The 27508-nt window shown below is 38.3% G+C and overlaps 1 protein-coding gene across 1 annotated transcript in view; it reads left to right on the plus strand.

The window, feature by feature from the left end:
• CSMD3 (CUB and Sushi multiple domains 3) overlaps window positions 1–27508 on the plus strand; it is a 781433-nt gene that overhangs the window by 386665 nt on the left and 367260 nt on the right. Inside the window, exons 11-12 of the mRNA XM_038745631.1 lie at window positions 5588–5691; window positions 7602–7714. Of these exons, the coding sequence (XP_038601559.1) occupies window positions 5588–5691; window positions 7602–7714 (217 nt within the window). The remainder of the gene's footprint in view (window positions 1–5587; window positions 5692–7601; window positions 7715–27508) is intronic.

Raw genomic sequence — 27508 nt, forward strand, 5'->3', positions numbered from 1 at the left:
CTTTGGGCAAGTTACTTCACTTCTCTGGGCATCAGTTCCCTCATCTGTAAAATGGGGATGAAGACTGTGAGCCCCACCTGGGACAACCTCATCACCTTGTAACCTCCCCAGCGCTTAGAACAGTGCTTTGCACATAGTAAGCACTTAATAAATGTTATCATTATTATTATTATTATCATTATTATTACCCCAACTCTTAGAACAGTTCTTGGCACATAATAAGCGCCTAACAAATACCATCATTATTAAATGGTTGTGTGCACACATGCAGCATTGTTCAAGGCACACATACTATTAACACAGCTCTTCTTAGGTTGGGGTGCCTCAGAAACGTGACTGCACTAGAGGACCCAGGTTTTAATCCCAGCTCTGCCACTCATCTGCTGGGTGACCTTTGCCAAGAAACTTTATTTGTTCCTCAGTTTCTTCATCTGTAAAATGGAGTTACATATCAGTTCAACCTCCTATTTAGAGTGACTCCCATGTAGAACAGGGACTGTGTCTGATCGGATTATCTTGGGCCTCCCCCTGAATTTAGTACAATTCTTGCCAAAGAGTTAACACTAAAATTATGATTATTATTACTGTTGTAGTTGTTGTTACCATCAACCAACTCCACTGTAAGAAACATTTTCATGCAAGTGCTATGAAATTTAAGGTGGTGTTTCTCCAAATTGATGTAGCCCAACTGAAAACAATTGGAAAGTATTGAGATAAAGTAAAGGAATATACCTGTCCAAGTCTTTACATAGATAGTGAGGTGTTTCAGAGTGTTTAATCAATGTGCTTTCACACTTCAGGAACATTTTAGGAAAAAACCCGCATGATTGGCTGCCAGTGGAACAGACTTTAATGGCTTTTCACTGTGTCTTATCTTAAGCAACTCTCTCTATTTGCTAATAGTCACAGGCCTGGAAAAGTTTTCATATTCACATTGCAGGTAGAGACTTGAATATTACCTAATGTAGTAAGAATATTAACTGCACTTCTTTTACATTTTTGGGGGGTGTGGTATTGTTGATTTCTCCACTCATTACGTTTCTATAAAATTCAGTTCTTAGAATTCATGTCTTTTCCCCCTGTAACCATCTTGTCTTGATCATAGCAGTCTCTCTATGTGCATTAACAATTTCTAAATCAAAGCAAAAATGAAATTCCTTGCATATGCTAAAGTTCATGGGTTCTAATCCTGGCTTAGCCACATTTCTGCTGTGTGAACTTTGGAAAGTCACTTCACTTCTCTCTGCCTCAGTTACCTCATCTGTAAAATGGGAAGTAAGACTGTGGGCCACATGTGGGACAGGGACTGTGTCCAACCTGATTTGCTTGTATCCAACCCAGCACTTAGTATAGTCCTTCACACGTAGTATGCGCTTAACAAATACTACAATTATTATTACTAGGGTTTTTGTAATGGTGAAAAGCTCCCTAAACTGCATGAGTTAAACTAAATGTGTAGCTAAATTCTACCTACATTTTGAATGAAGCTTGTCTAGCTGCTGAGTGATTATATGCTATTGAAACATCTCAAGTATTATAAATGTGTAAAATTTCATTGACAGCTCAATAGTTGAGTGCTTATCTGGAATTATAAAGATTAGTCAGTAATTAGCTCACCACTGAATTTAAAACAGTAGAATTCTTATTGTTGAAATTCTTTGCATATAAATCCAAATTTACAAGTCAAGCAAAATAAAATGTATCATTAAATGTCTGTCCCAATTAATCTTCTTATACTATCAAATAACAAAGATAAAGGTTTGACCTAAATCTAAATGTTATAATGGCAATAAAGCTAGCTTTCTGAAGCAGGATAAGCAAAATTTTCACAAAGCCAGAGTAGAGGGAGGCTTTGTTTAGAAGACAGTGGTGGCAGAGTAGGATTACTGAGGAGGATGCTTAATTTTGAAGGGGTCCATCAATCAAAATCCATTTTGTAATATAAAATGGCTGTATTATTAGAAATAGAAATTTATCAGAGACATTTTCTATCTTGTTTTCCACTGTGTGTGTGATTTAGCCCAGTTGAAGTATCTCCCCAAAATATTGGAGCCTTGATCTATGCAAATTCTTCAGGTTTTCTTTTTTGTTTTGTTTTTAAATGATATTTGTTAAGTGTTCACTATGTGCCAGGCACTATACTAAGTGCCGGGGTAGATACAAGTTAATCGGGTTGGACACAGTCCAAGTCCTACATGGGGCTCACAGGTTTAGTCCCCATTTTACAGATGACGTAACTGAGGTACAGAGAAGTGAAATGACTTGCCCAAGACCACAGAGTAGACAAGTGGCGGAGTTGGGACTAGAACCCAGGTCCTTCTGATTTCTAGGCCCATCCACTATCCACAAGGTTGCTTTCTTCAGGTATATCCCAGAATGGGGTCTTTGGAAGGGAAAAGTAAAATATTCAATTTAAGGACCTAAGCATGAAGCTTCAAGTCCAAGTACTCTTAAATTGACCTATTCTTCAGCCTAGTTTTGGTGACCTGAGAATTACTACTACTATTCAATTTTGTGACACATATAAAATGTGAACAAAGTATATCAAAATAATTTTAAAAATGGATAAATGTGATTTCTAAGTGCTACGGTAGATTGTGTGATATTTTAGCATGCTATAAAATGAGAACAGACTAAACTCCTTGTGATCAGGGATTGTATATATCATCTGTGGTATACTCTCCCATGTGCTTCATACTCTAGTCTCTATTTGGTAAGTGCTCAATAAGTTCTGTAACAGTTCAGAAACAGATAGTTACATTCCCTACCCAACAACGGGCTTACAGTCTAGAAGACTATTCGTCTGTTTCTAATCCCAGCTCACTCACTGGGCAGCCTGGTAATCGTGGTCAACACTCTTAATCAATCAATCAATCAATCAATCATATTTATTGAGCACTTACTGTGTGCAGAGCACTGTACTAAGCGCTTGGGAAGTACAAGTTGGCAACATATAGAGACAGTTCCTACCCAACAGTGGGTTTACAGTCTAAAAAGGGGGAGACAGAGAACAAAACCAAAACATACTAACAAAATAAAATAAATAGAATAGATATGTACAAGTAAAATAAATAGAGTAATAAATATGTACAGACATATACATATATACCTCTCTGGACTTCAATTTCCTCATTTGTGAAGTGGGCAAAAAGTACTTGATCACCTACCTCTTAGATAGTGAGTCTCATGTATTACATGGAATGTGTCCAAACTTATTACCTTGTATCTAGTCCAGACGTTTAGTACAGTACTTGGAGCATAATGAGCACTAAGTATCATTTGTAATAATAATAATATTGTTATCACTTTATGGGATGTGGTTGTGTCGGTTCTTATTATTCTGTATATATATCCAACTGTTCTTGGCACATAACTGCATAATAAATACCATAAGTATTCAGTCATTCAATCATATTTATTGAGCGCTTACTGTGTGCAGAGCACTGTACTAAGTGCTTGGAAAGTACAAGTTGGTGACATATAGAGACAGTTCCTACCCAACAGTGGGTTTACAGTCTAAAAAGGGGGAGACAGAGAACAAAACCAAAACATACTAACAAAATAAAATAAATAGAATAGATATGTACAAGTAAAATAAATAGAGTAATAAATATGTACAGACATATACATATATACCTCTCTGGACTTCAATTTCCTCATTTGTGAAGTGGGCAAAAAGTACTTGATCACCTACCTCTTAGATAGTGAGTCTCATGTATTACATGGAATGTGTCCAAACTTATTACCTTGTATCTAGTCCAGACATTTAGTACAGTACTTGGAGCATAATGAGCACTAAGTATCATTTGTAATAATAATAATATTGTTATCATTTTATGGGATGTGGTTGTGTCGGTTCTTATTATTCTGTATATATCCAACTGTTCTTGGCACATAACTGCATAATAAATACCATAAGTATTCAGTCATTCAATCATATTTATTGAGCGCTTACTGTGTGCAGAGCACTGTACTAAGTGCTTGGGAAGTACAAGTTGGTGACATATAGAGACGGTCCCTACCCAACAACGGGCTTACAGTCTAGAAAGGGGAGACAGACAACAAAACAGAACATGTAGAGGTGTCAGAATCGTCAGAACAAATAGAATTAAAGTTATATGCACATCATTAACAAAATAAATAGAATAGTAAATATGTACAAGTAAAATAAATAGAGTAGTAAATCTGTACAAGTATATACAAGTGCTGTGGGGAGGGGAAGGAGGTAGGGCGGGGGGATAGAAAATTATCTATCTTTGAGGCACAGAATTTCCATTTTGATTTTGTGACTCTTGCTTAACTATTCATAAATGTTCTTTAAAGCTATGATTTAGCAGCCAAAGGCATATGACATGAGAGAGAGAGTGTGTGTGTGTGTGTGTGTATACATATATAATTTTCTAAGTATCGTGGTAACCTTCAGCAATGAGGGAATCATCATCCTTTCACAGTGATGGGACAAAATATTTATATTGATTAATAAATTAACCTCAGTATTTGAACCAGCTGATCAATATGCAAGTTTTCTTTTACCTGTGTAATAGTTTAAAAAATATACTCTTCCTTTTTTTATAATAATAATAATAATTATTATTATTGTAATGATGGTATTTGGTAAGCACTGTTCAACTGTGCAAAGCACTGTTGTAAGCACTGGTGAGGTTACAAGGTGATCAGGTTGTCCCATGGGGGGCTCACAGTCTTAATCCCCATTTTACAGTTGAGGTAACTGATGTCCAGAGAAGTGAAGTGACTTGCCCAAAGTCACACAGCTGACAGTTGGCAGAGCCGGGATTTGAACCCATGACCTTTGACTCCAAAGCTCGGGCTCTTTCCACTGAGCCATGCTACTGTGAAGAGATTGACAGCATGCATTTTAAGGGTTTAATGAATTATATCGGGTGTTCCCAATGATAATAACTAAGAATAATTATAGTAGTATAATAACATAGTAGTACACATATACTACTATGCAAGTAGTGAATTTGAAGTAATGAATTTCAAATAAATAATTTGAAATAATACACACTTTTAGCTATTTATGCCGTATCATATATTTTGTCATACACTGGTTTTAAAGTTTAACTTAACCAGGGTAATGAAGATAATTTAGTTCTTAGGGATCAACAAAATAATTCTGGTATTTTCCACACTCCTAATCTAGCAATTTCATTCAGTCTCATCTAAATAATTTCATTTCAATACTATTAATTGAGAGCTTACTCTGTGCAGAGTAGTGTTCTAAGCACTTGGGAAACTACAATGCAAATAATAATAAAAAATCAATATAGTACAATTTATAGTAATTGACAGTTTCATTTTCCCATCTGTTGATATGTGATCTTCAATAGGACTGTCATATTGTGTGAAAATGTCTCCCTTCACTAAAATAAAGGTATGGTGAGGCACTGATGATCCATCATAAATGCAATCCTTAATTTAATCAATAAGGAATGTTACCCATAGCACTGAACTTGCATATTCCCATGCAGTGATTATCATTTCTCTTCATTTTGGGTTCTTGTAAATCTTCATTACTCTAATGCTAGCGAATTACAATTGAGGATCGTTTTACATTTGCTGTTAGGTTATTCAGATCAACTTTGAAGAATTTGATCTGGAGATTGGCTACGACACTTTGACAATCGGTGATGGAGGGGAAGTTGGAGACCCTAGAACCGTACTGCAAGTGTAAGTTTCGGTTGTTCTTGCTTATCACATGCTTTATTTTTAGGCATCAGTTTCAGGTTTTTATGTGACGTAATATTTTAGTGTAAAAATTCATCTAAAGTCGAAAAGTATTCTGACCATATGCTACATTGACCAATCACATTGTCAGATTCAGAACCAGGCCATATATGTTACATTAACCAATCATATTGTCAGATTCAGGATCAGGCCTTTAGGTGTTGGGAAAAGAGAATATTTATGTTTGTGATTAGTAAGAAACCTATGGACATGAGGATAATCTGGGGGGTGGCGGAGGTTGGGGGGGAATGGCAGGAAAGAGACGAGAAAAGGAAAAAGGGAACCAGGTCAGGAATTAAAGTGGAAGACTTCTAAATGATTCTAGTGACTCTGATCACATCGGAGAGCCCATACTGCTAAATCACTCTTTACACTGCTAAAATCTTTCTGCAATATGTACTCAAAATTTTAATTTTAATTTTGGAATTTCTGTAGTGATTCTCATCATGAACTGTAAATTTCCCAAGAAATCTTGCATCAATTATTTTTTGATAAAATAATACAAAATGTTTATTGTAATTTCCCTAGAATAGGAAAACTGTAAATTTACTTAGTTGCATAACTTAAAAACAGCCCGAGATTTTGCTCAAGCCTCCAAATATTCTGATCTTGAAATTGAACCTTATTTAGTCTCAAATAAAGGTATTTGACAAAATTATGAAAAAGGGAAAGAACATTGTGATAGAAGTCAACATCATACTGCATTTCTGTGTAATGTTTACTTCCCCAAATATCGTAATAAAAAGAAAGCCCTAAGATAATATAACAGTAAAGTTGAAAATTTAAGCACATAGTTCAGGAAATGCAAATGATACTCCTGGCAATGTTCATTTCCCCTGCTTTCCATACTAAACAATAACATTCATATTTAGAATCCCATGGCCCAGTTCACATACTACTCCATTTTCCAGTTTCCCAAGGAGTTTCTCAGAAGCCATGAGCCATTATGCAAAATGGCAACCCCTCCTAAGGACGTTTCAAAGAGGAGGATACTAAAAGGATTAATGGAGTTAAGAAATATATGACCTGAACTAATATGTAACAATAAGAATTTGGTTTTAGGTAATAATCGTTATCAAAATAGTTAATTTTTTCCTTCTGATACAGTAAATCTTCATAATTTGCATTAATTTACAAGGCAGTGGAAAGGGATGGCATTCATTATGTTGACGATTTAGACTTCCCAAGCACTTAGCACAGTGCTCTGCACACAGTAAGTGCTCAATAAATTTGAAAAAATGAATGAATTTATTTTGAAAACTCAATGGCCCTTGGGTAAATTATATAGTTAGGGGTAAGGAAGAGAACCAGTCAGGCCGAGACAAGTCGCAACCCAACCTACAACTACATCTGAGTTCACGCTGGAGTCCAGGGAATGGTACCTTCAGCTGATTTCTCCTAGCCTGGTATAGTCCTGTTGCTTGTGAAGGCTGTTACAATCCCACAATAATTTTTCATGTAGTTGGCACATTTCATTTCTTCCTAAATCGTATATTCCACATTACATATGTCCTGCATAGTCTGCAGGAGAGCACAAGCCATCATGAGGCCAGATAACACTACTTTTTATTTGGATTCAGCAGATTACTTAGTTCTGCCATTACATAGAATGCCACTGTGTGTTTTGACTAGATCTTTTAGAGGATCATGTAAGATTTGTCCAGTTACTCCAGCCCATTTTGTTGTGTTGTAGATTGGGAAGAACCAATTTATGCACATGTATTTATATAATGGTATGTTTTCTTTAATATGGGATTTTGCAAATGTGCAACCTTTATTTTGAGAAGCACTAGGTGTATCAAGTTATTTGAATTTAGCAGTATTTTGGATAACATATGTATTGAAATTCCTAGGTTGACAGGGAGCTTCGTTCCAGATTTAATTGTAAGCATGAGTAGCCAGATGTGGCTGCACCTGCAAACAGATGAAAGTGTTGGATCCGTTGGCTTCAAAGTTAACTACAAAGGTAAGAATGGATTTTGCTCACTGAGGAAATATGGCAAATAGAAGCACTAGAACATTTTCAAATTCACATTTCATAACTTCAAAAATGTAAGTAACTTTCCGACAGAAAATGAAAGTTTCATTGTATCCTTTAATGTCTTTTCAATGCAGGTACTGATTATGTAGAAATAACATTTCATTTCCAAGTATAATGCTCTGTACACAGCATGTATTCAGTAAATACTATTAATTGATTTTTATAGTCTCCCTTTCTGAAAGTGTAATTTCCAAATTACAATAGATGAATAACCTGACTACCATTTAGCTCTTTTATTCGGTAATAGAATTAATGGAGGCTTACTAATTATTGTTTCTTTATGTCAATGTCTATCTCCCCCTTAAGATTGTGAGCTCATTATGTGCAGGAAACTTGTCTGCTAACTCAGTTGTATTGTACACTCCCAAGTGCTTAGTACGTGCTCTGCACATAGTAAGTGGTCAATAAATACTCTCAATTTGGAACTTACAATGTGTGAAGCAATATGCTATGTGCTGGGATAAATACAGCAAAACTAAACATGGTCTCACAAGGAGCTGACAATCAGTTTAATCAATCATTAGTATTTACTGAGCAGTTACTACATGTGAAACACTGTAAAAAGCTTTGGATTGAGTACAGAGGAACAGATACTCAAGGATTTTCACAATCAAGTAGATCAAGGAGGAGAAGAATAACATGTAGAAGAGGGGAATGCATTACCTACAAGAAGTTAAAGATAATGATAACTTTTATAAAACCCAGCAACAAAGCATGTGTAAGAACAGTACTTGGAGAGACAGCATAATCTTCCCAGCTTCAAGCAATGCTTTTGTTAAACTGTCACAGCCTCTTGGGTGTTCTGACAATTCCTACCATGTACCTATTCCCCACCTTTTTCAATAGCTTTCTTATGTGAATTGTCATGGGATGAAAAATAAAAAAATAATAATTTATGCTTTCTAGCTGAATACTAGACATTGTACCTAAGTGGAATCGTAGTAACTTGAGTTAATTCCTTTTCAATTCTTAATTTATTATATTTTCAATCAAATCAATCAAATTTATTGAGCACAGGGTGCAGTCTACAGGGTGAGACAGACCCTAAAATAAATTGCAGATATATATTTAAGTGCTGTGGGAGTAACAGTGGGGTAAAAATACCCTTTCTGTGCAAGGCTAGCACAGAAGGGAGAGGGAGTAAGGTAAATGAGGCCTTAGGGAAGGCTTCTTGGAGAAGATGTGATTTTAACAAGTCTTTGAGGGAGGTGGAGGAGATGGTCTGTTGGATATGAAGAGGGAGGGCATTCAACTCCAGAGGAAAGATGTGGTTAAGAGGTCAGTGACAAGATGCACAAGAGTGAGGTATAGTGAGTATTCTGAAGTTAGAGGAACAAAGAGAACATAAAGCTGATGACAAGGAATTTCTGTTTGATATGGAGGTGGATGGACAACCACTGGATGCTGATGCAATAGTCAAGATGTAATAGGATAATTGTTTAGATCTGCCTGGTAGTGGTTTCAGTATGGAGGAAAGAGTGTATCTTTCAATGTTGTGAAGGTTGAACTAACAGGAACTGGTGACAGATTCAACATATGGGTTGAAATGAAAGAGATGAGTTGAGGATAATGCCAAGGTTATAGGCTTGTGAGAGAAAAAGAATAGTTGTGTTACCCACAGTGATGGGAAAGTCAAGGAGAATAGAAGGTTTAGATTAGGAGATGAGAAATTCTGCTTGGACATGTTAAATTTGAAACATCAGTAGGACATCCACATAAATATGTCCTGAAGTCAGGACATTGTTGCTAGGTGGAGGACTGGGCCACGGTCAAACAGGTAAGGATGAATTTGTGTTGATGAGATTGAGTGTGTGTCTAAGTTGATGAATGGGTGAGGTGGGATAGAGAAGGAGATCAGTGGAGTTAGGTAGTGAGAGGAAGCGAGCAGCAGAAGGATCATCAGGAACATTCACAGAGATATTGAAATTCCCAAGGATCAATGTAGGGATAGAGAAAGAGAGGAAATATGAGAAAGGGATACAGTTGGTTCAGAAAGTTGTAGGGGGAGCCTGGAGGGAGGACTAATGACCCATTACTGGTAACTGGAGTGGGTGGTAGAGACATATGATAAGGGGTTCAAAGAAAGGAAAAGGGACAGATGGGGGAGATGCAGTGGTGTAAAAGTAGCATTGAGGAGCTAGAAGGAAGCTGACTTCTATCCCTTTCCCATTGAGTCTTTGGGTAGTGGGAAGATGGGAAAGAGCAGAAAGGGTCACTGGGGAAGAGACAGGTCTTAGTGAAGAAGAGAAAGAGGAGTGATTTAGTCAGGAACAAGACAAGTACTAAGGGCAGCCTTCCCATGATTGAATGGGGTTTCCACAGGCTGCATTTGGCCAAGGTTGTTGGTGGTGTGGGGGTGTGGAAAGAGGGGCTGGCACGGGGAAAGAAGAATGAAGACAGTGCTGAAATAGGAGACAAGGATGGATTGGGAATAGCGCAAGAGATGGGGAAGGGTTAAATGGAGTAACAGGAAGAGGGTACTGGAAAGGAAGGGCAGACATGGGCTGATAGGATGGAGGGGATTAAGTTGGATATGGTAGGGCAGGGAAGTATTAGGTCGAAATAAATTGACTCTGGAGAGATTACTGTAAATTGTTGGGCTATTTAGTTTAGCTATTCCAGATTAAAGACATAGGAATCATGGGAGTTATTTTAGTATTTTGAAACTTATTTTGGAAGTTGTCTTGTGAGGCATGATTTTAAATAAAGTGATGAGTAAATGATGGAAGTAGGAACTATGATAGGCATGTAAAATAAATAACCTAGAGTGAATTCTGCCATTTGCTGAAATTGGGAAGTGTGATTATAGACCTTGTTAAGGCAGTAAATAAATCCTTTCTTCAGTACAGGCTTGGAGTCAGGGGCAGGATCAGAATATAAATTAGAAAAGTTGGGAATTTTCAGTGTCTTCACAGGACCAGCTGTAGGCTCTGAGTTTGATTTGAGAAAAGTGCCCATCATCAGAAAGCCTCTCACAGGCAAATAGACATCTTCATTGACATACCTTAGCTAAACGCAATATTTTCGTGATTGAAGTGATCTCTCCTATATCCCACATTCCGCACCGCTGATTAAACCAAAGTGAAAAAACAGAATGGCTTTCTAGCACCATGGCCTAGGAGATAATGTGTTATAAGATGCTGTAAGTACCTAATCTCTCTCAGAAATAGGTTTTCTTTTGGTCAATAGCATAGTGTTGAAGAAAATTACAGTTGTGAGTAGGGAAATCATTAATAATTGGATGAAATAACTCAATCTACAATTATGGATTGAATATAAATTGATAGAAACTGAATCCTCTTCATGAAAAGTCAGAATTTTTTCGAAGTACCATCTATAATTAAAAATTATATATACTTTCATGAGGGAACCTAAGTGCTTGGCAGATAGTGTTTAACAAATGTTATTATGTAATAATAATAATAATAATAATAATAATAATAATAATAATAAGACACAGGGTTCAATTTGAAGTCTGGGAAATGGGCTCTTATCTAGTAATGAAACCTCAAAAGTGTATAGATCTCCTCTTAGACTAATAATGTCCAACAAGGAAAAAATGTTGCTAGCTGTTGGATATCATTTATTCCAAGATGTTATGTTTGCTATATAGCCATTTGTTTTTTTCCACTTGTGTGGGCATGGGGGAGGCAAACTAAGGGACGTAGCCCTCAGGTGATGGAGAAGTGTGATTTTGGGCAACTCACTTAACTTCTCTGTGCCTCTGTTACCTCATCTATAAAATGGGGATGAAGCCTGTGAGCCCCCCATGGGACAACTTGATCACCTTGTAACCCCCTCAGTGCTTAGAACAGTGCTTTGCACATAGTAAGTGCTTAATAAATGCCATTATCATCATCATCATCATCATCATGAAAGGTAGAACTGATTCTCTCCCCACTAGGGTAGATGATGGAAGGTGGAACTGATTCTCTCCCCACTGGGGTAGGTGATACAAGATGCAAGCTGGAACTGATTCTCTCCCCACTAGGGTAGATACAAAATTGAGAGTCAATTGTGTGTTAACAGTCACCATTATACTTTTTCTCAGCATTTAAAACACTACTTTCCAGAAAGTAGGCACCCAGTTAATGCCTAAAGCATTGACTCATGCCTAAGGCTTGAATGAAGGAGGTACAGAATGTGTGAGGTATCCAAACAAAGAAAAAAAAATGTAAATGTCATGGAAAATCCATGTACATTTAAGAAAATTAATGAAAATAATAATAATATCAAGTATTTTGAGGCTTTATAACTTTCTGTTGGTAGTTTCATATGCTTGTGATCGCCCAGTGATTGATTTTGAACCCAGTATTTTGAATTGGAATATCATTTGGAAATTGGTGAGCATACCTTTGAGTACTAGGTCTCTACATTGCATATTTCATTTGAAAACATCTCCTACCCCTTCCAAGACTTCAAATGCTAATTTTTGTGACATCACCATTTCTGCTGTGTCTTTTTAGATTAGGCAGCATTCCCGGAACAAAGGACAATATTTCCTATGTAGTGGCAGAGTAATTTTCTATGTACTCCCTTCCACCACACACTGAATCAATGATTTGATGAAACAGTAAACAGTTCTCCAAGGTCTGTTTCCATGACTGATAGCTCATAGCCCATCATCATGTAATAGGTCACTTTTCCCTAGATGCACTACTTTGCACTTTACCTGACTACACTATATCTCATCAGCTTTCTTCCCTACACCAAGTCTCTGAGATGCCAATTATATGAAGAATCTCACTGAGCATTCAAATTCACCCACCTATGGTTTTTTTTTTCCACCTATTAGTGTTAGTATAGCCACATTTGTGAATTTTGGTATTCTTTTTTGTTGACTGCCACAACTGTCAATCAATCAATCAATCAATCGTATTTATTGAGCGCTTACTATGTGCAGAGCACTGTACTAAGCGCTTGGGAAGTACAAATTGGCAACACATAGAGACAGTCCCTACCCAACAGTGGGCTCACAGTCACTCTCTTTGACAGTCAAATTTTCCCTTCTCAGTTGTCTCAGATTCCCCAAACAAATCTTCAGTTGATTCCATAGTGGTAGGGTGGATTTTGCTATATGAAATTTTAATCAGGCAAAATCCCTCCATATGATACCATAAAGCAGAGTTTTCGAAATTCTCCTGGCTGCTCTCTCATAGTTTAAATTATGAAGTTGCTGGACTTTCCAATTAGTGTATGGTGCTGGGACAGATGAAGGCAGGATTTTCCATGAAGCTCAGTCGGAAGGAACCCTGGCTGACTGAAAGGGCATACACATTTTCTTCTTTTATCTTGGGCTCATTTTCCCAGGATTTGGAGTGGCAGCAACAACAGGAAACAGGAAAACATGTTTCCCTCTGCTTTCCTGGCTTATTTTCCTGGGCTCCAGAGCAGACAGGGAAAAATGTTTTCCTCTGCTGTCCCAACTGCTTTTTCTGGAGTCTGGACTGGGCAGAGCAGGTAAACATGTTTTCCTACGCTCTCCTGACTCATTTTCCCTGGCTCATCCCCGCGGCTGGGAGGAGGTGACAATTGCTTTCATTGCACTGCCACTGCTATGCTCAGGACTGTGGGAGGGGAGTGAACTGGATTAGGCTTTCCCTTCATGTCTCGCATTTGTGCTGCACGAGGTCCACCTCCCAAGTGGGCAGGCAGAAGAGACAATATGAGAAACCCTTTGTTTATTTTCTTTTTATTAAAAAAACAGACAAAAAAAATCTCCCAGGGCCAGTAGCAGTCAGAGGCAGGAACGTCCTCCCAGCCCCCTTCCCCAGACTGGAGACTTGTGCAGGGAGGCAGCATCGTAGTGCATTGCAGTTGAACCCCTTCACCTCAGGATTGGTAGCATTGATAGGCCAGCCAGACAGATTTGTAAGTCAACTTAACACCTGTTATGCAATTCAGAACTCCATCACAGACTCTTACAGGTTCCTCATCATCAACATGAGTATGCCCTACAGTCATCTTCCGCCAGGTGTGACATCACAGATCACAGGACTTATTCCTTACCCTTCTTTTCTTCCAGTTTTAGTTACAAAACACTTCATCTTTGAGTTCTTTGGGTCTATGGCCTAGTGCCATTTTGGTTTGGATGGAACATCATCATCATCATCATCAATTGTATTTATTGAGCGCTTACTATGTGCAGAGCACTGTACTAAGCTCTTGGGAAGTACAAATTGGCAACATATAGAGACAGTCCCTACCCAACAGTGGGCTCACAGTCTAAATGGGGGAGACAGAGAACAAAACCAAACATACTAACAAAATAAAATAAATAGGATAGATATGTACAAGTAAAATAAATAAATAAATAGAGTAATAAATATGTACAAACATATATACATATATACAGGTGCTGTGGGGAAGGGAAGGAGGTAAGATGGGGGGGATGGAGAAGGGGACGAGGGGAAAAGGAAGGAAGGGGCTCAGTATGGGAAGGCCTCCTGGAGGAGGTGAGCTCTCAGCAGGGTCTTGAAGGGAGGAAGAGAGCTAGCTTGGCGGATGGGCAGAGGGAGGGCATTCCAGGCCCGGGGGATGACGTGGGCCGGGGGTCGATGGCGGGACAGGAGAGAACGAGGTACGGTGAGGAGATTAGCGGCAGAGGAGCGGAGGGTACTGGGTGGGCTGTAGAAGGAGAGAAGGGAGGTGAGGTAGGAGGGGGCGAGGTGATGGACAGCCTTGAAGCCCAGGGTGAGGAGTTTCTGCCTGACACGCAGATTGATTGGTAGCCACTGGAGATGTTCAATGAAGTTTTCATTTTTCATAGTTTTTTTATGTTTAAGTTTCTCTTCTGCATGTTATGTTATATTATTAATTAGCCTGTCTTCATTTGGGAGGTGCTAGCTATAAATCTTAGTTTAAGTTATCTGGACTAGGTTTAGAGGTTTGTTAACTAAATTTCAACCTAGTTAGTTTTCATCAACTCCCGCAGTACGTAATCGTTCCTGGTGGATTCTCGAGGTTCAAGAAACTAGTCATCATTCTTATCCAGAAAGCCTGGATTCTAATTCTCATTCAGAGCCTCTCAGTTCTTCTGTGACCTTATTCTGTCTTTCTACGCTGAGTTAAGACAAATGAGGTCTTGTGGTTTTCTGCATTCACTGGCTTTCACAAATGAATATAAAGGAACATTATGAAAGAATCCATCTTCTAATTTTTTTTCTGCTTTTTGACTTGCAATTAGTAAGATTAAAATGATCTCAGCATTCGAGAAAGATCTGGCCTTATTCATTGTGCACAGTCCCATTTTAATAATTGCATTTATTTCATGGCACTTCCATGATCTCTTTGGAACTGAAACCATTATCCACAATACATAGATTGAGCTAAAGGTCCAGTGTTACTTCGGTAAGTGACATAAAATTGAGAACTTTACTTGGATGCTATTCCTGGATTGAGTCGAATAGTCAGGATGACTTTAGGCATTCTGCTTGGTGAAATCACAGAGTGGAAATAGTGTGGAAGTGTGGGTGTGATATTACCCAGACAGTCCAAACTTCAACTCAGCCTAGCAGAAGATGTTTAATTCAGCAAATACATAAATGATTTTGTTTCTTCTGTTTCTTCTTTTTGACCTAGGAGACTTAACTTTCAGAATAATAATACTAGTAATGATGGCATTTGTTAAGTGTTTACTATGTGCAAAGCACTGTTCTAAGCGCTGGGAGGGATACAAGATGATCAGGTTGTTTCATGTGGGAGCTCACAGTCTTAATCCCCATTTTACAGATGAGGTGACTGAGGCTAAGCTAAGTGACTTGCCCAAGGTCACACAGCAGACGTGGCAGAGCCAGGATTCGAGCCCATGACCTCTGACTCCAAAGCCCATGCTCTTTCTACTAAGCCACACTGCTTTGCCACTTGGCCCAGCTTACATATTCAATCCGTCACCAAATCCTGTTGGGTCTACTGTTACAACAGCTCTAAAATCTAGCCTTCTCTCTCCATCCAAACTTCTACCATGCTGATCCAATGTATATCCCACCTAGACTACTGTATCAGCATCCTTGCTGATCTCTTGATTTCCCACCCCAGTCCTTACTTCATTTTGCTGCTTGCATCATTTAAAAAAAATAACATTAAGTCCATGTCTTCCTGCTCTTCAAGAAATTTCCATCCTCTTCTGCATCAAGCAGAAACTCCCTACATTGAAATTAAAGCACTCAATCAGCGTGCCCCCTCCTCTGTTTGCTGATTTTCTGCTAAACCTGGCCCACACACTTTGTTCCTCTAACACCAGCCTACTCACTGTACCTCGATCTCACCACCACTCCTTTCTCATATCTTCCTTCTTGTGTGGAACTCCCTCCTCATTCATTTCTGACAGAACACCACTCTCCCCACCTTTGAAGATATCATAAAATTACATCTCCTCCAAGAGGCCTTCCCTGACAAAGCCCTCATTTCCCTACTCCCTCTCCTTTCTGTTTTGCCTTTGCATGTGGCTCTGTGCTCTTGAAGCACTTGATATTCACCCCATGCTCAGCCCACAGCATTTGAGAACATACTTGTAATTTATTTTAATGTCTCAGTCCCAAGAAGCACATATTACAAGCAAATGATAGCAAAGGTTTAGACCTCTTCCCACCCTCTAGTTGTCCTCCTTTAGTCCTGCTTAGTTTTTGTAATTTCTGAGATGCCCGTTTGCCGACATCCCAGATCCTCCTCTGCCACCCCACTTCCATATATCCCTTTCATGGCTCATATCAACATGGCTCTGTGTCTGGACAAAGGTTGAGAGTTGAAGCTAGAGATGACCTATGTCTTAGTTCCTTTACTGAGTTTGCTCTGGGTTTCAGCACCATCTCCTACTATTCATGAATTGGCTCCATATGTTCCTTATCTTAGCCTTGCCCTACCTTCCTGCACCTCATATGTCTTTTGTTTTTTTTGGCATTTTTTTTTTATTTTGTGGTTTTATTGTAGCCCATGTTGCTTTGCCAAAACCAGCTTTATAATCTATTCTTCTCCATTTTACCCATGGACTCTGCTTCTCTACTTCTCCTGGACCTATTGTTCCCACTTCTAATGATTCAAATATTTATAGCTTCTTGATTTGTTTACTTCTTGTACTGCTATTTTTGTTGTATTTCAAACAAATATTGAGGCACATTTTTCAATTCTACAATATACATTATTCATTCATATTAAAGTCTGTCTCCCCCCGACTATAAATTCATGATGGGCAGGGAACATGTCTGCCAATTCTGTTGCATTGTACTCTCCCAAGTGCTTAGTACAGTGCTCTGAACATATTAAATGCTCAATGAATATGATTGTTGATTGACTGATTTTTCAACCCAAGGACTGAACTTTCCTTTGCCTTTTTAGAGAGTTGCTTGGCCGTTGTTTGAAAACAGAGTTAAGTGTTAGACCAATTATCAATCCTATATCTCCCAGGCTTTCTCCTGGGAATTTAATAAATTGGCAGTTTCCCAACTAGTTTCCCCAGGCAACATCAGAAAATATCTCCTGAGAAGCAGTAGTGATTATAAACTCAGAATTAAAATTAGTACTCCTTAAATTCAAAGTACTTTGCAGGTATTAATTAATCCTCAGAGCACCCTTATGACATTATTATTATCTCGATCTTTTATATGTGAATCTGTGGCAGGGGCTTTAACTGTCTTGCCTAAGGATAGAGAGGGGTTCAGTTTCAAACTGACTAGCCCAGTGATTTTTTAAATATTAAGCATTTCCACTATTTTTAAAATAGTGGAAATATTTTAATGGTTTTTTTAATTCCACTATTTAAAAAATTGATGGATTCAATCAATCATATTTATTGAGTACTTACTGTTTGCAGAGCACTGTACTAAGCTCTTGGGAGAGTACAACATAACAGGTGTATTCTTTGCCCACATTGAGTTTACAGTCTAGAGGGGAATACAGACATTAATATGAATGATTTATGGCTAAGTACTTAAGTGTTGTTGAGCTTGGTGAGCAGCATGTAAGTATGACACAGAAGACAGTTGGAGAAATGGAAAAGGGTCTTAGTCAGGGAAGGTCTTTTGGAGGAGCTGTGCCTTAAATTACAACATTAATCCCCCCAAAATTGGCTTCTCCCTTTTTTAAAGAAAAATTATAAAGAAAAGAAAGGGGATTTATTGCATCTTCCCATATTTGTTTCCAACTCAGGTATAATTTAATTCTCAGAAGCACTTCAACATTTTCACCTCATCTGCTGTTATTTAGCTTTTAAATGGGTGCTTAATTGTGCTGCCAGTATCTTTACCTTTTAAGCACATGATATTCACCCCAGATCCACAGCACTTATTTCCATACCCTAATATTCTGCCACTTCCCTTATCTGTGATTTGTCTGCCTCCCCCTCTAGACTGTTACATTTCTTGTTGGCAGGGTTCACGTTTATCATACCTACGATTTTGTACTCTCCAAAGTGTTTAGTACAGTGTTCTGCACACAGTAAGTGTTCAATAAATATCATCGATTGATTTATGTTGAATACATGAGGTCCTCCAAATTTATAACTTTATTATCTTAAAAATAATTATTAAATTGGAAAATGTAGTGCAGTCTTAATTAAAAACCTTATTTCTGTGAGTTCCAGAGTTTCAAAGACTTACAACCACTCAATTCATCTAGGAGATGCAGACAGCCAAAGAGAGCACTGGTCCCCTAACTACTATTCAGTTTCCATCCCCTGCCTCCCTGGACTAGTGAAACTAAGTATTGTTCCATTTTTTTCCCTATTCCCCTTGCCTCTGTTCCCTATTTTTAACCCTTCCTAATGTATTGGAGGCACCTAACCAGACAACTGCCCCTCAATTCTAATCCAGGATTTTACCTATTGTTCCTCTTCTCATCCTCCTCATTCACTCAGGTTTTTGCCTGCCTCTGCCTACTGAATCTTGCAGTTGATATTAAGTACTTACCACTGTATATTTGGAATAAGAATCATAGACATTGCCTAAACAACAGGTCTGGAGACCACAATATCTGTGATGGCAAATGCTTTCTCTTTCTGAAAGCGCATGGGACTTTTTTGACAAGTCATGCCTCCTTCTACTAACAATCTACTGTCATTCAAAAAATAGCTGGCTAAGATTTCACTTTCAGCCAGGTTTATGACAGTAGTAGAAGGTTAGGGGAAGAACAGACTGAGCCTCCTCCTCCCAGACTGAGCTCCCTCCTCCCCCTCCCCTTACCTTCTTCCCCTCCCCACAGCACCTATATGTTTGTACGTATTTATTGCTCTATTTATTTATTTATTTATTTTATTTGCACATATTTATTCTATTTATTTTATTTTGTTAATATGTTTTGTTTTGTTCTCTGTCTCCCCCTTCTAGACTGTGAGCCCACTGTTGGGTAGGGACCGTCTCTATATGTTGCCAACTTGTACTTCCCAAGCACTTAGTACAGTGCTCTGAACACAGTAAGCACTCAATAAATATGATTGAATGAATGAATGAATGAACAATTGATAAAGTGCAAGTTTCACTGCTGCCTTCCTCATCATTGCCATGTTCCCTCTTTATTCTGCAAACTTCAGAAAGCTAATCGCAACCCTGAAGGTAGTAAACCAGAAGAAGTGAGTCAGGGCTTCCCTTACCAGTATTGTTGCTATCACTAATCTGGGCAATTTATCCCTACCACCAGTACTATCACCAGTGTCACCTCTGGGAGTGACTTACACTTTATCAGTGAGTGACGGTTGGGCTATTTCTGATGCTTACCCAGACATGTATACATGTTTCTCGTCTCTGTCCTTCTCAGTCTCCATCATACTCTGTGGCTAGATCTTTCTTTCTCTAGCATTCTGTCTTTGTCTATGTCCTTCTGCCTTGGGTTCTTCCTCTGTTTGTGGCCTTCTGTTTTGTCTGACTCGATATTTTTTCCCACACTCAGCCCCATAACACTTATATACATATCCATAATGTATTTTAATATATGAATCTCTCTAGAGTGTAAACTCATAGACAGAGAGTGTGTCTACCAACTCTGTCTTCCAAGCACTGAATACAGTGTTTTGTATAATGTAGGAATTAAATGAGTACTGTTGATTGATGTATTAATAATAATGTAAGTGGCAAAATTATCAGTCTTACTTTTCAGCTTTATTCACAGTTCTTTTGGGTGCATTCTTAGTATATTTAATGGACTTGTGGGAGAAATAGAATGTGGCTTCAAATAACATTTTACATGGCAGATTGTGCTGTATCTTGGAAGGATTGCCATTATGTTACAGTCATGTTTTTTTGAAAAATTGGTCATATTTTGTACTGGCAAACACCTGCCCTCTCATCAGGAAACAACTGTATGTTTCCTAAAGCAAGAGATTCATCTTTGGCAGTGTGACTAGTACCTTCTCTCAAAACTTTTAATATTAAAATATAATTTATCAATGCAGAATGGATTGTATTATCAAGATTTCTCCCTATATGAAGATGATTTTAGTAATGTCTTATATGCTATAGATCCTATTAGTACCCAATAAGGTATATATGTAGTCAGTATTTTAGTTGAATTACTTACAACATGTTGTATAAGCTCCCAAGCATGTTTTATATATTAAAATGATTTCCAGTATACAATTTCCTTTTCAGTGCTCACATACATTTGAATACATGTGACCTTAGATTGGAAACTCTGTTGTGCTTATATACATATTATGGTCTGTGTCAGGTATTGTCTCTATTTGTTGCTGCATTGTACTTTCCAAGAGCTTAGTACGGTGCTCTGCACACAGTAGTCCTTCAATAAATACGATTGATTGAATGAATGAATGGCTCTTTGGAATAATCTCTCTTCTCATAATGTAAGGAACATGTCACTTCCATTTTCTGTAGGAGTAGTAATAGTGCTAGCATTTGCTAGGAAGGTAAATATAAAGAAGTGATATTCTTCCTGCTCACAAGGAATGCATACTCTAATGGGGAGACAAATATGAAAATATTTACAATTTGAGTGGTCAAAATATATACTTGCAAACAAATATTCAGCACATATGAGGCCTTGAAATAACATGTCTACAAAATGAACTTCATGTTAAAATCTGTTTAATTCACTAGAAAGTGTGTGGCTCATTTGGAATACTGACCATTCATTCAATTGTATTTATTAAGAGCTTACTGTGTTTTGAGCACTTTACTAAGTGCTTGGGAAAGTACAGTATAAGAATAAACAGACATATTCCCTGCCCACAGTGAGCTATAACCACAAGACTATAATCCTTAAATAATGTCAATTACCTAATGATGAATATGTTTCATGTTGATATTAACTTGAAGCATGCTACCTATCCTTAGATTCATGGAGTAAAGTGAGAGGTTTCCTTCATAATTACTAGTGATTAATAGTTTCAAGTGACAAATGCAGGTTCTTCAGATGGATGTCAACCCAGCCAGCCACTCAAGGGGGAATCACATAATTAGCATGTGAGTTGATAAAGTCCTAGGCTTAATTACTTTAGTCACAGGTAATGGAATTTGAGATACTGGAAATGCTGATTTCCTCCTAAATGTTCCCTCGATACACATAAAAAAAATGAATGTAATGTTTATCTTAGTTATATCAATCAATGGTATTTATTAAGCACTTTTTGCAGAGCACTATATTAAGCGCTCATAGAGGGATGTAGTTACAGCAAATTTTTCGTAATTCATGAATTAAAGCAAACTGTTGCGACAAATGTGAGCAAACAAGATTGAAAATCTATATTACACCATATAGTTTGTAGACATTTTACTTGCATGGTTGTCTAAGGACCTGCTAACTTTCAGAAAAAATTCAACACATGCAGATATCGAAGTAATATTAGTAGTAGTGGGGGTAATGGTTTTTATTAAGTATTTCTCTTATTCAGATGACTATGCTAAATACCAAGAAAGCATGCATAGGAGAAAATTGGACAAAATCCCTGGGCCTAGGAATTCATAATTTAAGAATGATTATGAGAGAGGGGATAGGCAAAAACAAAAAAAGAAAGGAGTAAACAAGTAAAAGCACAGAAATGATCTAGATTACCAGTACAGTTACATTTGCAACATAGAGATGGGGCATTGTGGTTAGGGGAGCAGGATTTTGAGGCTTCAGAGTCATACAGTCAGAGCAGCAGCCACAACCTTCCTGTAAAGTGAAAAGACCTGAAGCTAACTGCTGCTCTTCGCCTTCATGGTTTGAAAAGTGATGGTGGGTGGGGGCATGTGTGTGTTTCCGTGTCCCTATCAGCAAGCAAGTTCCAGTGGTACACTGAGGGGTTGGTGATATGTGCCACTACTACTTCCTCTCCCTCCAGACTGGATAAAGAGAGGATAATTCATTCATTCATTCAGTTGTATTTATTGAGCGCTTACTGTGTGCAGAGCACTGTACTACGCACTTGGGAAGTACAAGTTGGATAATGTGAGTCTCGGTCATGTTGGGAAGGTGGGGTAGTGTTGACTGTGGGCTCTCACATGTAGTTGCCTTCTTACCCTTCCAGCCCTAGAAGGAAGGGGCATGGGAAGTCGTGGTGGTGTGTATGCAGTGGCGGGCTTCCATTAGGCAAGTTTTGGCAATATTATGTAAGCAGTTGTCTGTGGGGCTTCGGTGTTGACACTGGAGGTTTCCATATTTAAGACAGTAGAAAATGCAGTATTTAAGGTACGGCCAATGACAAATATATGAAGCAACTGAGAAAAGCTCATGGCTTACATTTTGAAGCAGTGAAATATGAGTTTGATTTGAGTGATGTTATTGGAATGTGAATGGTTATAGAGTTTTTTCCTCTGCCCAAAATGAGTTCTGTCATTTTGTGATCCTGTAAATGATTTCATTCAATGTTCCTGTAATTATTTCACTGTTTTAACTAGGTGATTCTGGTGGGGCAAAAGATGGCTATCCGATTGTGGATCTTCCTGACTTAAACTAAATACATAATGTAACTTTACTGCACATACAATTGATTGAGTACACAATTCTGTATAATTTTAATAGAAATAGGGTATCAAAGCTTTGTTTAGAAACCAGTCTCCCATGTAGTATTTTCTTTTTAGACAAAATGTTTTGACTTACATTTTGATTTCAAGCAAAGTTGTCAGGAAAAAACATTGTTTCCTGTGAACTATTCAAAGAAGAAAAAGTAATGTTTGCCTTTTTGTCCTCAAAATATTTTATAGGAAGCCATATCTGAAGTGGAAAATTTTCAAAGAACAGCGTTTTCTGCCACAGTTCTTTGTCATATCATGGTGATGATGATGATGATGGCATTTATTAAGCGCTTACTATGTGCAAAGCACTGTTCTAAGTGCTGGGGAGGTTACAAGGTGATCAGGTTGTCCCATGGGGGGCTCACAGTCTTAAGCCCCATTTTACAGATGAGGTAACTGAGGCACAGAGAAGTGAAATGGTGGTAGCCCATCACTACTACATCAGCCAATAATAGGGCACTGCAAAGTTTCAGAACTTGCAAACATGCCATTAGCTTCTAGAAAAATAATTTTGGTGTTTTTTTTTTTGATGAGGTAGAGTCATTACTGTTGACATTTGATGCTCATAATTTATCTAATCCTTTAATCAAATCTGACTAAGCCTTGTGCTGCTTTTAGGAATGTGAGCCGTGCAAATTAACTCCCATAGCCTCAACCACAAGAATCTGCAAGTACACTGAAATCCTTGTGAGAGATTTAGAGCTCTTTGAACCACAGAGGTATAGTTGCAGGACAGGTGTCAACAAGGATTCTTATTTAGGAAGAATTGGGGGAAAAATCTGAGAAAATTAGTGTTTACCATTCATAATTAAGAGGTCTTAAAGTTTCAGCTTATGCTTTCCCTGTTGATCCTTTCTTTTTTTTTTTTTTTTTGCCTTAATGATTTCTAAGAGCTGTACAGGTGGTGCTGAATCTATATGAGACAATAGTCATTGCTACTCCAAGCTGTCATTTTCAGATAATACATTTAGAGATTGAACAGTCAACTCTACATTTCATGGTGAGCACAGTGGGGTCAGACCACCCGATTCCATCTGGCTCTAATTAGCAAAGGTAGCTTTTGCACATGAGCATCTTTTCTCATTACCAGTAAGCAGTTGCTTAATTACATACTCACAAAAGAATGCCAAGTTAATGCTTTCACATTTTTCATGTTATATTTCATATTTAGTTAAATTCAAAAGCTGTATTTCAGTGTTTCTGAATAGTCCCGTGTAATAATGCAGTAAGTTACATAAACCTCTTCCTGTGTAATTACACTCCATGGTCTCTCTCTGCTTCTCTCTCTAATCCAATTGAAACTGATAATTATATTATAAAGTTACATTATACCAAATTTGCAATTCCATACTAAAAACAAATGTTTCACCTTACTTCAAATCATCATCAATCATCAGTCATATTTATTGCGCGCTTACTGTGTGCAGAGCACTGGACTAAGCGCTTGGGAAGTGCAAGTTGGCAACATATAGAGACAGTCCCTACCCAACAGTGGGCTCACAGTCTAAAAGGGGGACACAGAGAACAAAACCAAACATACTAACAAAATAAAATAAATAGAATAGATATGTACAAGTAAAATAAATAAATAGAGTAATAAATATGTACAAACATATATACATATATACAGGTATATATAAACATATATACATATATATTCAAATGTCAGGTTGCAGCTCTTAGAGCTTGAGACAACCGAATCTATTGATAGGGAGCAGGGAAGGCTGAAGGCAGTAGAGTCAGGTGTAACTTGGTTGTCAGTAGGCACTTAGTACAATCCTCTGCACACTCCAAGTGCTCAATAAATACCATTGATTGATTTTTGAGACGCACACATGGGTTAGTGGCCATTTTACCCTGTACCGTATCTTTTATTTTTGCTGTATTCCTCCAAGCATAAGTATAGTTTTGTGCACACAGTAGATACTAAGGGTAATTGTCATGTATTTTTTATATTAAATCTCATCTTTAGCCTTAATAGCGCCAACATTGGCTCAACGATTGCTCTATAATTAGTTGGTACTCATTAATCTAAATGTCTGCTTCTTTCATAAATGTTACAGTGGTAATACTATTTATGAAGTGCTTACTGTGTGTAGAGCACCGTACTAAGGGCTAGGAAAGAGCCCACAGGTAGGAATTGGACAGAGTCCTGTCCTCTCAAGAGGCTTACAATCAATAAGCTCTGCCCCACTGCAATTGGTGGATCTCACGGTGTAGCTTGGGTCTTGTCCAGAACTGCTGTGAGATGTCTGGGTGGATAGTTGCTTTTTCCCCACTGTAGACTGGAAGATCCTTGTGGAAAAGGAAACAAGTCTACCAACTAAGTTATATTGTACTGGCCCTAGTGCTCTGTACAGTGTTCTGCACACAGAAGGGCTTCAGGATTGATTGATTTGCTGGCCATACTTTACTATCATTATATTGTGAACTCCTTGAGAAGAGGTACCATATATTCTATTTTTATTGTATTCTTCCAAGCCTAAGAACAGTGTTGTGCACACAGTAGATGCCCAGGAATTATTGTTTGGGTGATGTGATAGCTCTCCAAAAGTTGGACTTTACCTGATAGACATACCGTTCTAGAACCCAGCCCACACACTTCTCTCCTCCAATGTCAGCCTATTCACTGTTCCTGGTTCTCGCCTGTCTCACCACTGACCCCTCACTCATGTCCTACCTCAGGCCTGGAACTCACTCTCTCTTCATATTTGACAGATGTTCATTCTTCCCAACTTCAAAGCCCACTAAAATTACATCTCCTCAAGAGGCTTTCCCCAACTAAGTCCTCATTATTTCCTCTTCTCCCACTCCCCTTGTGTGCCAACCTTGCACTTGGATTTGTAACTTTTATTCAACCCTTCCTCAGCCAAAACCACTTATTAATGTCTGTCTCCCCCTACACCGTAAGCTCACTGTGGGGAGGGAATGTAATAATAATAGTAATGATGGCATGTGTTAAGCACTTACTATGTGCAAAGTACTGTTCGAGGTGCTTCCGGGGGGGTACAATAATAATAATAATAATAATAACGATGACAAGAGCATGGGCTTTGGAGTCAGAGGTCATGGATTCAAATCCCGGCTCCACCACATGTCTGCTGTGTGACCTTGGACAAGTCACAACCTCGGAGCCTCAGTTACCTCATCTGTAAAATGGGGATTAAGACTGTGAGCCCTACGTGGGACAACTTGGTCACCTTGTATCCCCCAATTCCTTAGAACAGTGCTTTGCACGTAGTAAGTGCTTAACAAATGCCATTGTTACTATTCTTCTAGACTGTGAGCCCACTGTTGGATAGGGACCGTCTCTACATGTTGCCAACTTGTTCTTCCCAAGTGCTTAGTACAGTGCTCTGCACACAGTAAGCACTCAATAAATACGATTGATTGATTTGTTAAGCACTTACTATGTTCAAAGCACTGTTCTAAGTGTTGAGGGGATGCAAGGTGATCAGGTTGTCCCACGTGGGGCTCACAGTCTTAATCCCATTTTACAGATGAAGTAACTGAAGCTCTGAGAAGTTAAGTGACTTGCCCAAGGTCACACAGCTGACAAGTGGCAGAGCCAGGATTAGAACCCATGACCTCTGACTCCCAAGCTCGGGCTCTTTCCATGGAGCCACGCTGTAGCTCTGTATGTAGAATGTATCTACCAACTCTCTTATATTGTACTCTTCCAAGCACTTAATACAGCACTGCACACAGCAATCACTCAATAAATACGACTATCTGATTGAATAATTCTGCCTCCTTTATTACCCATAATCCTCTTTTATTAATCTCATTTCACTTATATCTTATACCTACCCATATGATGATGTTTATCTCTTCCCCAAGGCTATAATCTTGGAAGCAGCATGGCCTAATGGGAGCCCCGTGTGGATCAGGGACTGTATTCAGTCTGACCAACTTGTATCCAACCCAACTCTAAGAACAGTGTTTGACATAAGTGCTTAAAGACTGAAAAAAAAAACAAACCCTAAATCGATTATCAAGCTTTTAAAAACAAAAAATACAACAAAATAGAAATAACAATAATTCTGTTTTTGTTGAGTGCTTACAGTATCACACACTGTGTTAAGTGCTGGGTTAGATGCAAAATAATCAAGTCCCGCATGGAGCTGACAGTCTAAGTAGGAGGGAGAACAGGTATTGAATTCCCATTTTGCAGATGAGGGAACTGAGGTCCAGAAAAGTCAGTGCCTTGCTGAAGGTCACATAGAAGAAAAGTGGCAGAGTTGGGGTTAGAACTCACATCTTCTGACCCCCAGCCCATTCTTTTTCCACTAGCGCACACTGATTCCCCAGAAAGAAAGAAACATGACATAATGGGTTGCTTTCCCAAGCAAGCGTTTAGTACAGTGCTCTGCACACAGTAAGTGCTCAATAAATACGATTGATTGATTTCCCAATATCAAGGCCTTATTGCTTTCCCTTGTCAATCATAGTTTTTCCAATTGCAACTTTGAGTATTTTCATTTTTACTCTGAGTAGATTAATACTGAGTTTCTGTGGTTTTCCATGGTGTTACACAATGCTAAACTTTGAAACCATAAGCATTCTCACTCACTACCCTAGCACTTTGTTCATTAGTTCACTAGGATGAACTATATTGAGAAAGGAGCGTTTATTAGCGCTTAGTACAGTGCTCTGCACATAGTAAGCGCTCAATAAATACGATTGATTGATTGATTAGCATGAACTATATCAGTAGTTCATTTGTCAGTTGACATTGTAGGAGTGAATAGCAGTGAACTTCAAAACAGGTGCAGTACAC

The sequence above is a fragment of the Tachyglossus aculeatus genome, chromosome 4, assembly GCF_015852505.1.
Source record: "Tachyglossus aculeatus isolate mTacAcu1 chromosome 4, mTacAcu1.pri, whole genome shotgun sequence".
Lineage (NCBI taxonomy): Eukaryota > Metazoa > Chordata > Mammalia > Monotremata > Tachyglossidae > Tachyglossus > Tachyglossus aculeatus.